General features: G+C 52.4%; 1 protein-coding gene across 1 annotated transcript; it reads left to right on the top strand.

The window, feature by feature from the left end:
• The first annotated feature begins 8,767 nt into the window (after nucleotides 1-8,767).
• On the top strand, nucleotides 8,768-12,238 carry LOC109285069 (killer cell lectin-like receptor subfamily B member 1B allele C). Its single transcript, XM_059719060.1, has 5 exons — nucleotides 8,768-8,818; nucleotides 9,417-9,459; nucleotides 9,962-10,096; nucleotides 11,273-11,427; nucleotides 11,902-12,238. The coding sequence occupies exons 1-5, from the start codon at nucleotides 8,768-8,770 to the stop codon at nucleotides 12,016-12,018; spliced, it is 501 nt and encodes a 166-aa protein (XP_059575043.1). The 3' UTR covers nucleotides 12,019-12,238.
• Nucleotides 12,239-15,637: the final 3,399 nt, after the last annotated feature.

The following is a 15,637-nucleotide window of genomic DNA, read 5'->3' as shown; positions in this document are numbered from 1 at the left end:
GCTGCTAGGTGCTGCAGTAAATCAAACAGGAAGAAGTTGCTGCTCTCACAGTTTAGTGAAGTGGGTCTTGCTTTTGGGATGACGTGGTTGAGAAATGTACAGAGGACAGCCCAAATGTCACAGTTGCTAACACTGTACAGGCATGAAAGAGGGGAACTAGTTGGGCACTAGTTTCACATTTTCCTTCTACTCACTATGGCTGTGCTTAAAGTTATGGTTACATCATTGTTTGCAATGCAGAATCACCAAGCTGCTCACTGACTAGCCCACTGCATGAATGATTTGTATCCACTGCAAGCAGTTGCATTGTGACTCAAAGTCAGGATGACAGCTAGGGTTTAATGCTGTAGTGATATTCAGCATAAAGCTAGTTTTAAGAAATGGAAAAGCAATTTCCTGAGAGAGCTCATTTTGCACAATCCAAATACAATCCATTTAAAAAAAACTGGGGGCACCTGGTGTAAGCCTGCCGGCCAAGGGCCGCTCCTCCGGCTCTTAAGTGACAAAAACCTTTTATAAAAGTTATAAACTTTTTTTTTTTTCATTTTCCCTTCATTTTCCTTCATGCTTTGCTTTTCTCCTATTTTCTCTCCCCACCCCCTCATTCCTTTTCCTTTTCCTTCCATTCATTTCCAAAGAAAAATATTTCTATGAAAATGGTTCATGGAAAAAAGGGAAAAGAGGAGATGGGGCAAAACACAAAGGAAAAATACTTATTTTAAAACAGTCTATGAAAAATAGATTTAAAAATTGTATTTTGAAGAACTTAAATCGGCCTTAAATGTAATGTGTGCTTCCAAATGTTGCTCATTATGAACACCGCTTTTTGGTTATTGCATTCTTTTCATGTCAGCAAACTTGGCCACATTAGATAGGTGAGAAGCAACAATGCACAGTGGTATTACTAAGTGTATTACTATGGGGCTACTCAGGGCACCGTTGAATTGTCCCCTCTCCAAAGAACTTATAAGCTACATGGACAAGGAATAAATAGAAGAAGCGGTCATTTGGCAGGTCAGAGACAGAGGTAAGATCAAGCATTGATCTCCTGATCGGTAGAGGACAACATTTCTCACACACAGCCTTTTGATCAGGAAAAATGAATCCAGATCTAGCAACACTAAAGCAACTCATAAATTCATGTTGATGTCACCAAATGATTGCAAACCCACCCCACAAAACACCCGAACAAGCAAATAAAAGCAAGGCAGAACCAAGTGGTTCAGTATTTGGAAAACAATTGCAATTTTCAGTTCTACTGGCTTTTTGGCGTGAAAGTAAATGTGTACAGAACATTTGGAAAGCCTGACAAGGGGTCAAAATCAAAAGGAAGATTTAGCTTGTATAGAAACAAGGCATTTTGTTCAACAGGGAACACATCTTTTGGTTCTGAAGTCACAAAAGCTTCATTTTCAGCCGAATTTAAAGCAATTTGGGGGTTTGCCTCCCATTATATAAATTGCCGTTGAACCAAATCCACCAGTTATTGGTCAAACTCCCTTCTAGACGTTTAGTTCCATTCCTTCGTTAATGGCCCTGCAATGTGTGTGCAATGGCTGGGCACCAGGTGCACCACTATCGAGGTATAGGGACAGGCTACCCTAGCTGAAGGCACTGACTTGCCTGTGTGTGGGAAGGGAGCCCACACAGCCACAAAGGAGGGGAGTGGAGTTCACCCTGCTGAGCAACAGCACTTCCTCTGATGTCGGAGGGTGTGTGTTGGCTGGGTTCGCACACAGGCGCTGGGCTGCCCTTCGAACACAGACTGGGCTCTTATCAACCTCCTGCAACATGGCTGGGGAAATCGTTTACGCTGACCTGAATGTGCCTTCTGAGCCCCCCTGCCCAAAGCTGCCCAGCTCACGTCGGAAACTCAGTAAGTGGCTCTTGCTTCCCTCCATCAGGGCTGTTTCCTGCTGAAGAGTTTGCTGCTTCCATTGGAAGCCAGAGGAAGCTGCCCCACCTAGTCTGCCTGCTATGAAATGCCCTGGGTGGGAAACAGCAGGGTTTCCCTTTCCACTCAGCACCAGCATCCATTTGGATGCAGGGATGCTGCTTGCAGAAGCCTTGGAGGAAGGGGCAAGTCCAGGGACCCTCACACCAGGCAGGTGGTGTGCTGCAGAACTTGTCCCAGGAGTGGGTGGAGGTCTACTCAGTCACGGGAACCTTAGGGTCAGGCGGCCGGGCAGGAAAGGGACAGTGTTAGGTCTTCATCCACCTTGCTAGATTCCCTTGGATTTAACTGCAATCCCTGCAAGGCCTGTCTGGCCTCTAGCTGTGACTGGTGCAGCACGATCCAGTCAGTAGAGCACTATGTGAGGGCTCACAGGCCCTGCGCTCTCTGCCTCCCTTTGCCACTGATCCATGGTCAAATGATTTAGAATAATAGAAAATTAGCATTGGAAGGGACCTCAGGGAGTCACATTTAGACCAATCCCCTGCTTAAAGCAGGACCAGCCCCAACTAGATCATCCCAAGGCTTTGTCTAGCTGGGTCTTATAAACCTCCAAGGATAGAGAGTCCACAACGCTTCCTGATAGACTTTTCCCCTCCTGGTGCCTCATTCCCCATCCCAGCCATTCCCATGTCAGCTGTAGGGCGCTTTGTGGGGCAGGACAGGCTCTTACCCTGTGTTTTGGCAGCAGCTGGCACAACCAGGCCCTAATCTTGGCTACTGGCCCTCGAGATACCACTGGGCTATCACAACAGACAAGCCCGGAGACGAAAGCCTGGACGTACTATACAGTGGAGAGAGGCAGGGATGCTGGGTGGATGGAGCACTGGAGTGGGGCTTGGCCAAGATATGGGCAAGGGCTGGAGTCCTGCTGCTCTTCTAGGGCCTGCGGGCAAACCCCTGCCACTCCCTGTTCCTCAGTGTCACTTCTGTAAATGCCGACCGCCCCTGCAAAGCCCGGTGAGACTCGAAGGGGAAGAGCACGCAGTGAGAAAGTGGACTGTGTGAGCAGCAGGGTGGTAGCTAAGTCTTGTCTGCAGTGAGTGACATTAGACATACTTTTGCAGACTCCTTCAAGATGCCTGTGGTCTAATCTTGCTCTGAGCTAGTCTCACTTCTTCGTGGATATTTTAACCCTGTTTTTTCTTCTCTGTGGTTCCAACTCACCCGGCACAGAGAGGGCAGTGATGAATCCTAGCACTCAAGACCAAAAAATAATGCTGGCATGGGACACAGTGGAGAATGGCATGGCTTCATCCTTCTCCAAGCACAATCTCGATGGGATTCATCATTTTTAGACCAGAAGGGGTGTATTTTGATCCCCGCTGCTCCCCTCTCCTCCTCCGGACCCCCACCCCATACCATCACTTAGCTCTTGACTTGAGCACAGTAAGTGCTTTGCATTTTGTTTTCACTTTGGTTGTGGTAACATCCATTTCTACACGGGCACTGGCCAACCCATCTTCCCTCATTCACAGGCATTTTCTCCAGCCCTCCAGTCATTCAGTGGCTCTTTTATGCCCTCCCTCTAATTCTTCAGCATCTTGGCAATGCCTTTCAGCAGCTTGTTGAGGACTCTCGGGAACAAGTTAATTCATCTTGCTGTTGCTTCAACAATATTTACCCAGCAGAGAATGGTTTTTAACTTCCTTCTTAATAATTACCAGTACACCAGAAAATATTTTGTCATCTTCATGTAATGCAAGGGATTCATCTTGCTTCTTTTCAAACCCCAAACAGAAATAATTATCACATGCTTCTGCCTTTTCTGCATCATTAATAACAAGTTTACAGTCTCTGTTACAATGGGCTTTTTCCCTATTGAACTTCTGCTCCAGTGTGTGGCTGAGCTGGGCTTTAAGTAAAATTGAGTCTAGTAGTTTGTAGCTGAAAAGTGATTCCTTCTATTGCCTTTCAAGCAGTGGTTTCCTCTTATATTCTGATATTTCCCATGTGTAACCCAGGTACACCCAAGGGTGTGCCCTAATCTCAATTGGATGGGATGGGTAGGCAGGAGGGGGTGCTGTGAGAGGGATGCCAAAATTTTGAGTGAATCCCTTTTTCCTCTATAGACTTAGCCCAAGCCCAAACTACTTAACTATATACAATTTATTGAGTTCTAATATACATAAACCTAAAACGAAAAATTATATACATATATTTACACAGTGAATGTTAACCAATAACCAAGGTCAAACCCTAAATAACACTATTTACCCATTGCAATAAAACAAGTTCAGCAGCATCAACACCGTACAACATCACAATACAACATTTCAATTACAAAATATAAGGCGCAAACGTGAACTATTTTAATAACATCTATTCCTTAATATAGTCCCTGACCCATGGCAAGAGATAGTCCTTCTTCCAATGGGGTCCCTTGGGGGGTGTCCAGGAAGGACCAGAGGCCCCTCCCCTTAGGCCTTGACCAGGCAAGGGGCTGTTCACCGAGCCCCTTCTCTGGGTATGCCCACCCTAAATGTCTTTCCCTTGTGGGACCCAAGGGCCCAATGACTCGCACTCCCTCAGGTGGTGGTGGTCAGGATGCAGCTCGATGGGGTCTCCTCTGCTGGAGCGCCTCTCTAGGCCTCTCCCGCACCGCTCGGGTCCTCCCCACCCTGTGCCCTGCTCTGGGCACCAAGGGCTCAGCTCCTCTCCTCTCAGCTGCTGCACCGCTGCTGCTGGCTTCTGGGTGCTGGGCCTCACGCTGCAGCACTACTATTTCCCTGTGCCCTGGCTCGGCACCGAGGGCTCTTTTAGCACAGGCCAAGCCTTTCAGGCTCCGGCCAGCTGTTCTTACTCCAGGTGGCTAAGCCAAGTCCCTCCACTGCTCCCTGGCTCCGCTTCCTTGTGCGCTGCTTGCACACCTCCCTGTCCAGCTGCCTGCTGGGGTTACTCACAATGATGCCTGAGCTGCCCTACCACAGCTCCCAAGGCTTGGGCGCATATGCCGCCCTGTGCACTGCGGGACCTGGCTGCTTGCTGGGAGATGGGGCCTGAGCTGCCTCAATGCATTCCCCAAGGCCCTTGCCCTGTGCACTGCCCCATGCACTGTGCGGCCTGCTGGCCCTCCGGGGTTGCAGGCTCGAGCCAACGCTTGTGACTCCCAAAATCTAGGCTCCGTGCACCAAACTGCACCCCGTGATGGGCCCGAGTGATTTCACACCGCTCCCAGGGCTGGGTCTCCGTGCACTGTCCCCGTGTGCTGTCAACAGCCTGAGTAGTCTCGCACCGCTCCCAAGGCTGCTCCTCCAGTGGTGGCTGCAGAAGCCTTGGGCCTATTGCCCGCTAGGGTAGAGCTCCCCAACTTTTCTTGGCTCTGCTCTTCTTGAGTCCCTCACTGCATCTGCCCCTCGTGCTGGGCATGCTGGGCTTTTATCTACACCGGAGGCCCCAACCCTGAAGGCTGCCGGACCTGCAAAGCACAGTCTTCAATCAGGTCCAGGGGCTCCTTGCACCCCCCCACTCCAAGCAGGGGCAGGGCAAGCCCTTCCCAGCTGTTACCTGATTAGTGGACCAATCACCACTGCTGCTGGGTGCTGGGTGCTGGGTCTCACCCCACAGCACTACCAGTATCAGAAAGCAGTGAACAAAACTTGTCAATAATGGGTACAATTCTTGATAAAAACTTTGAAAACTAAAAATTTGGAGGGAACTGAAATGGGAAAAGCAACAATAATAGTTAATAGCAAATGTTTTAATGCTGCACCCAAATTAAGTAACAAATAAAGGTGGAAAGGAATGAAAAATGAGAAGAGTTCATGTGAAAATATGAGATGAATTGAAAACAGAGAAAAATAAAATTTCAGTATCTGAGAAGCGGTTGTGTTTGATCCCCACAATTTTTGGCACACAAATGATAAATGTTGAAAAATTAAACTTACACATCCATGCACTTCTTTGTTCAATACACATGTACACAGAGGCAGAGACAAATACAGGCTTGCCTCAGTAAAGATGGGTTTTTAAAAGAAAATGAGGCGCACAGGCGAGTCTGCTTCTTAAATGGAAGAGCAGGAGGGCAGCAGGATAAGCTGCCTTGGGAGGCTGGAGAGTCTTCCTCATTGAACGTTTCAAGAAGAGGCTGGAGAGACATCTGTCTGGGACAGGTTAGAAACAGGGCTTCCCAGATCTGTGCAGGGCTTGGCCTAGATCGGGGGTATTCAACCTGTGCCATGAGTGCCACAAGTGGCACAGTCATCCTGTGTGTGGCTTGGGGCAGATCAGGGAGGTGGCAGGGAGCTGATAGGTCGCTGGAAGCAGAAAGCAGAGCAGGAGATCAGGCAGTAAGCACCAGGCAGGAAGCTCAAAGCAGAGGAGGAAATTGGGCAGTGAGTACAGAGTTGGGAGCACAAAGCAGAGCAGGGGACTGAGCAGGGGAAGGGGATCACAGTAGGGTTCAGGGCTATTCTGTGATATACCCAACAAAAAGGTTGGCCCCCCAGGACCTTGTGACTCTGGGAAAGCCTTGAACATGTCGGGATAAAACAGATTTCCAAGACAGCTTTTTATTTTGAGATCCTGCACACATACAAACCCAGTGTCCCACTTTACATACCTCTGAGGTACTGACATATCATTTCCCCTGGGACAATTCCTTAGAAACTCTCTACTCAAGGAGAGCTGTGGCCTCATTCAGATCATTGTAAGATCAGAGACTTATTTTAATTTTAATGAGCGCTCCATATACCAGAGGCTGATTGTTTTCCAAATGCTGGCTCTCTCAGGTCCCCAGGTGAGTCCACGTTGGCATCGAGTCGCACTCTGCGCTGCATGGATCGGTAACATCATACTGGGAACGGCTGTGATAGCGATGGTGCTTTGGGGTGAGTAGCAGAAGGCTGCATGGATGGGTAAGGCGGTAGCAGAGATAGTCTCGGTCCCCTGGAGCTCCACTGGGCATTTCGTGTCATGAGAAGGAGATCTTCAGAAGCACCTAAGGGATTTAGGAGCATATTTCTTTGGCCTTACATATTCTCCTAAGTTGTAAGCCCCTATGTCCAATGTTTGGGATTTGTTTCTTTGCCCTACCACTGGTCTGCTGGGAAACTGTAAACATCTCGCTTGCTCTCACTGTGATTCTGTTCTCTTTCTGTAACAGGGGCAGTTTTATTTTTAGACTGTCTTTGTACAGAGCAGGCCCTGGCCTCAGCTGGAGGGCCTACGTGATGCTGCCCTGGAGCAAAAGCAGATGTTAGGTTCATCCCAGGCTGACTGTACTGGGCTTTGACTGGGAACGGTTATTTACACACACAGCTCGAATGACAATTAATTCTACTGTGAATTAGTTGCTATTGGCCCAGGAAGAAGTATTATCTCAATACTTTACAAGTACTTATATGTACTTCACTGCTCCTTAAAATGAGACAAGGGGCTTGTACCTCTACAGGATCTCAGGATAAAGGTATTTTTCCCCCCCAGGAGAAATCTAGTGTCTGCTTTTAGCTCCATTCATAACATTTTTTGAAGTGTCCCCTGCTGGCCAGTCACTGTTCAACACACTCCTGTGTTCACTGTGGGTGTCAGGTCTGCGCCCTAACTCATGGCACTTCAGATAAAGCACCATGGATTAGAGTGACACTCCCCACCCAAAAGACTTTCCTGTTAGGTGGGGGTGGGGAACGGAGCCTGCTTGCCTGCCTGTCGCATGACCAGAGCTGGGCTGATGCAGCCCTGCTCCTCCTCCCCCATTCCCAGCTCTGGTGCTGCATGCAGGAAGGGAAGTGGAGAAGGGGAGGGGCAGTGAGCTGCTGGCTGGGTTTGCCCAGCCTGAGCTGAAGGGGGTGGTCTTCAGAGTGGGTTGGGGTGGGGCACTTGGTGGGGAGGCTTCAATCCATGTGCCTCACCTCCAGCTCGCAAGCCCCAGCCTGCAGCTCACTCCCCTCCTCCCTCCTTTCCTGCAGACAGCATTGGGGGCAGGGCTGGGCTGCATCAGCCCAGCCCCAATTGTACAACAGATTGGCCCTAGGGAACAGATGTTCCCTAAACTGCCCCAAGTGGAGTGCCTTCGTCTGCTCCCTCATCTGATGAAGGTTAATTTGTCAGACTGTTGGCCACTTTAAAAGTGCTCTGCAGGTATGCACTTGTGTCATGGTATAGCTATAGAGTGCTTTTAGGGAGCCGATCGCATGACAAATATAACTTCTGTCTGCCTCCTTTGTTTACTCCTTTTCACCATGACTGCTTCGTCTAAAAACCAACTGGCAGTGACAAAATTACAAGAAGAGCTTGGGAAGCAGATAGCATCATTTCCCCACAGTCCACCCAGTCCCTTTCAGCCCAGCCCAATCATTTTACAGGGCTTCATGCAGATAATAACTGGCCCAGAAGATGCTTCTGAGCCAGTTTTCTGTTAATTATTGGCTGGGATCTGGGTTTTTTGTTTGCCAGGGAAAAACCAGTAAAACCCAGATTCTCTTTTAAAGGAGAAAAACCCTGGTAAATGGTTGGTTTCCCCTTGTAGGCTGGCAGAGTTCCAACCTGCAGTGGGCTGGGGGCAGTGGGAAGAGGGCAGTCAGGCAGGGGCACCATGTGCAGGTGCACATGTTGACATGCACATGACCATTCGTGACGTGTACAGGGTGCACATGGGTGCACGTGCACCCCCTGAGCTTGGTGGTGCACCCCCTGCAAAAAGCACCGCCAATTGCTGCCAGCAGTGCCTGCATGTGGCTGCCACTTGCCACCACCCCCTGCTGCTGACACTGCCATGGCCACACGCGGGAGCTCCCCGCTTGCTGCTGCCATGCCCCCACTGCTGCCACCACTGCCTGCGGGCAGTCACTGTGCACGCCTAGCCTCCAGGGGCACATGGCGTTCATACACATGGCTTCCAGGCAGCCTGCAGGGCAGCTCCCACAGGTAAGTCTGGTGGTGGCGGGGTGGGAGAATTGAGGCCTCCATAGTGAGGGAGGGAGGGAGTTGGGCATGGCCGGGGCTCAGGCTGCTGCCCAGCGTGGGAGGTCCATGGGGCTTGGGACCTGGGGCCATTTCCGTGGAAGATGCTGGTCCGTGATTTCTTTGATTGTGCAGAGGCTGCTGCACATCAGCTTCCACATGGCTCTTGATAGAATGAGACCTTGATCCAGTGGCAAGGAGGCCAAGACAACTGGAGAATTAGAGTGCACTGTTTATCAGGGTCCTGTTACAGTAATATGCACAGGTCCTGGCTGAGACCAGGGCCCCACCGTGTTGTGTGCTGCATGGGCATACAGGCAGGGATGGCCCCTGTACCACCTGAGATCAGGGTCGTGTTGTGCCATGTCTCACAGAGCAATGAAGGGGCTGGAGGCCCTTGGCCACATCCTCTTGGGGGTAAGGCAGAACAACAGGGGGAGGGGAGGCTCTACATGGTCTTGAATACAGGGGCAGCTCAGGCATCCCATTCCTTCCTGGGAATATGGGAACTGATTTCAATCCAGTTTTGGCCCTAGTTCTGCATGCTTAAATTTCCCCTCAGCCAGGCAGACACCAACCATCACAGTCCAAGCTCACGGGGCTGGGTAAGGGTTATTATACCAGGCTTTGAGGTACCTGGATGCTGTGGACATGGGGTCCAGCTACACCAAACTGAGACACAGGTTTGGGGTTGGGGGAAGGCTCGGAAAGGCCCAAGAGTCCATTTTAAACATCCAGGACCGCCCAAATCCAAACACTCCTTTACTCTCCTCCAGCCCTTCAGGCCTCAGACAAAGCCAGGGGGAGTCTCTGGAAGTTGCACTAAAACAGGCTCTGGATCAGAAGTAGTGTCTCTGCAGGATGCCGTGCCCAACAAAACTCCTGCAATCTCCTACTCAGTCCCAGAGGCCTGGATGACACTGGCTGGTGCACATGGACAGCCCCAGCTTCTTTGCCCCCAGAGGTCTCTACAGCCAGGAGGTGTTGCCAAGTCCTGTCTACAGCTGGGCAATCTGAGGCATTGGGGGGGGGGAGGGGGGGGAGTGATTTGGCCAAGGTCCCAGCAGGGCCCAGTCTCTTGCTCCCACTCAGTCCTCTCTCCTCCAGGCAACTGTGGTCATGCTGGGACCCCAGAAGCTGGGAGTGGAAACACGTCATCCACCACGGGCAGTGCGTGTCAGGAGCAGATCCGATCTGACTTGATCCAGAGCCTGTGCCCCCCACCCCAGCACAGCTCGGCAGGTAACCGCAGCTCCTTGGTTCCCTCGCCCACCTCTGCTGGGACTGTGGGTGCAGCAGGGTCATGGAGGAAAGGGGCACGGAGGGAAGGGGCCTTGCGAGGTGTCTTGTCCAAGCCCGGCACAGATGCAGGATGGGCTGTTCTTGAGCCATCCCAAGCAGACACGTTTGCAGTCTCCTCTTGCAAACCGCCACGGAAGGAGAAGCCATGACTTCCCCGTGCAGCTCATCCCACCCTCCTACCGAACTGAGAGCTGGACACTTCTCCTGATGTTTAGCTTGATTTTGACTTGCTGCATCTAACCCTGTGGCTTCCTGTCCTGCCCTCTGCGGCAGGGGGAACTTCCTCTCCCTACTCTGTACCGCAACCTCTCCAGGAGTTGAGGCTTGCTGCTGGCACCCCACATCTTTGTCTCCTTTTCCCAGCTCAGAGCCTCATTCTCTTGCCTTCCTCATGGGTTGGTTCCCAGCCCCTTCCTCATCTGTCTCTCGCCTCTGATTCTCCCAGTGTCTCCCCATCCTGCCTGAATGGCAGTGCCCAGAGCTGTGCACCGTGCTCCAACTGGGCCTGACCAGCACTGAGTGACATGGAGGGGGACAGACAGGTCTTGGTTACACTGTCACAGGGTTTCTCTCATTTTTCCCCACAGCAAGGATCCCAGCTGCTACCCCACCCCACGGCCCTCCTTGCATCACTCTTGAGACCTCCTGTTCCTCCCTGTTCCCTTCAGCTGATGCCCGCTTCTCCCATTTGCTGCTGAATTCACAGTGAGCCTCTGTCTGCAGTTACCCCAGCCCTCCCTTGGCTGCAGTGGCCATGGAAAGGGGGCTTCAACTGAGTAAATCTCTTGTGTGAGCCAGGGGCTGTCCCAGCTAGCATGTGTCCCCTATATTAGTCCTGCTTCTAGCATCTCCCCCAATGCTGCCGGGAGGGATCAGGCGCATGGCCTGAGTGCTGCACCGGGAGTAATCTCTGCTTCCCAGCAGCTTTGAGGTTGCTCTAGTCAATGCAGTGTCCCAAGAAGGGCCATGCACCGCCCTGGAGTCCAGGAAAAACAAAAAGAGCTTAAAAAAAGGTCCAACCCCACCCTGTGTCCCCAAAGCAGGAAGGCAGAGAGAGAGAGAGACTCAGACCTGGTACACTTGTTACCAGTGATCATGGTGTCCATCTCTCTGCAGAGGGCCCTGGCTGCAGACTCTGCCCCGTGGACTGGAAGCTGCATGGGGACAAGTGCTACTGGGTCTCCTCAAAACCAAAGTCCTGGAGTGAGAGCCGAGAGGACTGTGCGGCCAGGAGCTCCCAGCTGCTGCTGATCCAGGACCGGGAGGAGCTGGTAAAGAGAAAGACAGTGTCCTGCAGAGGAGGACAGGCCCCAAGGGACTTGGGAGGATTCATCCCTGGGGTGGGATTTCACAACTCCCAGAGTGAGTGGGAAGCCCAATACATATGGGTAAGGATGCTGTGTCCACATCCTCTGGGCAGCTGTGACATCTTCCCCGTCAGTCACTATCCCCAGGACGAGTGTGACACAGGGGTGGCTTAATGTCATCCTGATGGAGCCCCTCATGGTTTTCTGCCAAGCAGCATCAGCTAAAGCAGAGGAGCCAGATGTGAGAGGATGGATGGGAGGTGCATAGGTGTGGGGATGAAGCCATGGGTGGATGGACAGAGGGAAATGTCTGGGGAGTGGTATATATAGGGACAGACAGACTGCAGCTGGTGCAGGGATTGTATAGGACATGGGGGCATGAGCAGGGAGAGCTGTGGTAGGCTGTGTTCACCTGGCTCCTGTCACACGTCCTCACAGGACTTCATGAAGAACCTGACAAAAGCGAACAAACACTTCTGGATCGGCCTGTTTGTGCCCTCCCCAGAGAAAGGCTGGACCTGGCTGAATGGCTCCCAGCTCAATCCAGCTGTGTGAGTGTTTCCTGTTCCAAAACTAACTTTCTCTTTCAGCAGAAAGTGGCAGAGAAGTGGGGAGATTTTGGAAAAAAATACCAGTCATCCTGGGATACATGTCTGCTCTATTTGGGAGATACTGGACATCCAGGAAGAGGTGACACTGATGCTGCAGGGACTGTAGGAAGTGGGCAGAGGGAAGAAGAGTGTTGGGGGGAGAAGAGCAATGGGGCAGGGAGAGAGGGCAGGGGACCCCATAGCAAAGGGAACCTGGACATCCTCCGAGGTAAGACACCAGAGAGGCAGTCAGGCATGGGCAGCACAGCAAGGATCTGAAGGGGCAAGGAGCAGGGATCACAGAGCTGGGGCAGGGCAGGAAAGGGTCCTCATGGTGCTGTGGGATGGCCCCTCTCCCTGACAGGGACCCTCTGCTCTGATCCACAGGCTGCCAGTGCCCAGCCTGCCTGAGGGGAAGGTCTGTGGGGCAGTGAGTGGGAATCAGATTCAGTCTGAATCCTGCAGCACAGGATTTCTGTGGATTTGTCAGAAAGACGCTGTCCTGATCCAGCTGCGGCTCTGATGGTGCCTCCCAGGGCTTCCCTGCCTTCGTCATTTCACACCTGGGAAAACTGAGGCTCAAGGATAAATGGACCTAATTGAGATTGTGCAGCAGTAGGTGACAAAGGGACAGTAGATCCCAGGTGTCCTGACTTTCAGCCTGACTGTGCTCCAAGTTGCTGGACTCCACTCATCCCAGAGCCAGGATATGACCCAGGCATCCTGAGTCCCAGCAGCCTCCACCTCCAAAGCACCAGATCCAGTTGTCCAACAAGAGCTGGGACAGGACCCAGGTGCCTTGATTTCCAGTTCCCTTTGCTCCAACCCACCGGATCCCACACCTCTTCCCGAGTGTGGAACAGAACCCAGGAGCTCCAGTTCTCACTCCCACCTTGTCATGGCCCACAGACCCAGTGCCCTCCTGACTCCAGTCCTCTGGGCCCAGGGAGCCAGTATGTCCCAATTCCCACTGAAAGGATGTTCCTGGTTCTCTCCTTTCACCTGTTTCAGCAGTGGTGGGGCCATGGAGTCCAATCCTGGGCAGAGCTAGGTCTCTGTATTCCTCAAGGGGTCGGGGGGGGGGGGGGGGGGCAGGGAGAGGTTTGATCTGCTGTTCAGATCCAGTAGGAGATGCAATGTCGCCCCAGGGCTGTGGCAGAGCTATGGGTCTCCTTGTCAGAGAGGAGCCTGGCTTCATGCCCTGGTCCCCCCTACAAGGACCCATTCACCAGTGGGGGAGGTGGATTACAGTTGTTCTCGAGCTGAAACAGGAGAACCTGGGGAGACACCCATGTCCTGCACAGGGGGATTGAGAGCCCTACATGCCCTGCACTGAGTAGCCCCAGTGCCTGGCAGAGGAGGGTAGTCTAGCTCCTCAGGCAGGGAATGGGCAGGTGGGAGTGAAGCACCTTGCATCTGTGGGGGGCTGGACAAGAGCCCTGCAGATCCCTATAGACAACAGCTCCATGACCCTGACATAGAACAGGACCACCACAGGGTGGGAGTGACCTCTGGAGTCCCTGTTTTGACCCAGATCTAGAAGAGTGCAGGGACACACACCAGCCTTGAGGCTGGGCTCCTAGGTCACCAGGGCTCAAAACTATTGAATGGGGTGGTTTCTTGACAGGGATGAGGTTTCTCCTCTCCTATGATGGGCTGAGCCTACACACTACCTAGCGTGTCAAGCTGTGTTTGAACCTCTCCTGGACAGAGTCCCAGGCACATTCTTTGCTGTCAGATGCCAAGGTGATCAACTCCTGGGACTCTGCTAGGCTGAGGGTCACTCAGGACTCCACCCTAAAGAAGCCCATACCCCAGTTGGAGCCCTAATGTGACCTGATCCCCTCAGCACTGGTTATAGGGTGTCCATTTGCACAGGGAGCACCAAAACATCCATGTGCTAAATACCTACACATGTGAAACACCCGACATGTGTCACAGAACACACCCATCCCTAGTTCCTCCCTATGCCCATGGCAGGAGGACTTCAGCCCCTGGGCTGCCCCTCTCCAAGTAGACACTTCCACACACAGGGGGTGGGCCATGGTCGCCCCCTCCCAGTAACACAACAGACACGTGGGCTTGTGAAGACACCTCTCCAGGAAAGCCTCCCCAGGGAGGGCCATGTGCCAGCTCCCTGTTGCACAGGTGTGCCACATCACAGCCACTACACATCCCAGGGAAATGTCTTGGTAGGGTTGCTGGACACACAGTGCTCTCAGACAAACTCTAGCCAGGACCTGCCTCCTTGCTTCCACCCATACCATGCTCTCAGCCTGAGTCTGTTGCCTGCGAGCATGATGTGATGGGAGCCAGCCAGCAGCACCGTGGGAATAGAGTGACCCATCATGGCAAGATGCTGGCCCTTGGTGAGAGGGACCAGGTCCCACAGGGAGATGGTGGAAGAGCCAGGAAACCCAGCCCAGCCCTATCACTGCCAGGGCAGCCTTCTGATCCAGCCCTGGGACCTGCAGCACTGACAAGAGCTGACCAGGCAGAGATCCCCTCATGGGTGAATTTAGTGGCCTTGGCCCATTGCCAGGGCTGGTTCAGCTCCATCCAGAGGTTGATCCAAGAGACTGAGGGGCCTGTAAAGTGCACCAGGGAAGCCTTAGATGAAAATTTAGAGCCATTGCATATGACACAAGAGAGGCAGATCCTCAGCTTCTGTTTATGAGCAAAGCCCCGGTGACACAGATATAACAAGTTCAAGTCCCTGGTGACTGATCTGAGGAAACACTTGACCTATAAGTGATTGACTTACTAGGCAGGCTTATGAAAAGGCAGCCCCCGGGTGGACAGCGTAGAGCAGTGAGCAGAGGGCAGCAAACAGAGGGAGTTGACCTAGTGAACTTGTCCTAGGAGCGAGCCAGGGAGCAAGACAGTTTGTGTGTGTGCATGTGCGTGTGTGTAAGGTCCCAGGTGTGGGTGCTTGGTGCATGGGTCAAAGGAGGCACAAATGGAGGCTGGGTGAGCAGTTGTGACCTGTGTGGGATGTTCATTTTCCTCCCAGAGGGTCAGGAGCACTTCATCTGCACCAAGTGTAAGCTGGTGTCTGTCCTGGAGGAGAAGATTGAAGGTTGGGCACACAGGTATCCACGCTGCATTGCATCATGGAACAGGAAGATTACTTGGACAGGAGTTGTGAGAGGTGGTATTGGAGAGGCAAAAATGAAGAGAAGTGGCAGCATGTGGCTGCTCAAAGAAGGAGGGCTCCCAGAATAAAAGGGAAACAAACTGAAGTCAGCAACTGCTTTCAAGCACCCTGCAGTGGAACAGCTGAGGACAAGGCAAGGAAGAGGATGCCTGGGAGGCATGATGCAGATGACTAGAGCCTAGAGCAGGGGTGGGCAAAATATGGCCCGTGGGTTGCATTCAGCTGAGCGGGCACTTTGATCCAGCCCACTGCGACCCCCAAGCAATTGTACTCCACTCAGCTCTTTTGCCCACATGTAGGTGTGAGGGAGGGTGGGGAGCTTGGGGATCCCTCCCACACTCCCCCCATGGCAAGCCACCCTGGCAGGCAGTGGGGGAGCAGCAGCAGTTGCAAGGGGGCACTGGTACTTGGAGGTTGCCAGTGCTGC

Source organism: Alligator mississippiensis, chromosome 15 (assembly GCF_030867095.1).
Source record: "Alligator mississippiensis isolate rAllMis1 chromosome 15, rAllMis1, whole genome shotgun sequence".
In the NCBI taxonomy this organism is placed as follows: domain Eukaryota; kingdom Metazoa; phylum Chordata; order Crocodylia; family Alligatoridae; genus Alligator; species Alligator mississippiensis.
The sequence above is the reverse complement of the archived record's forward strand: the minus strand, read 5'-3'. Positions and strand labels throughout refer to the sequence as shown.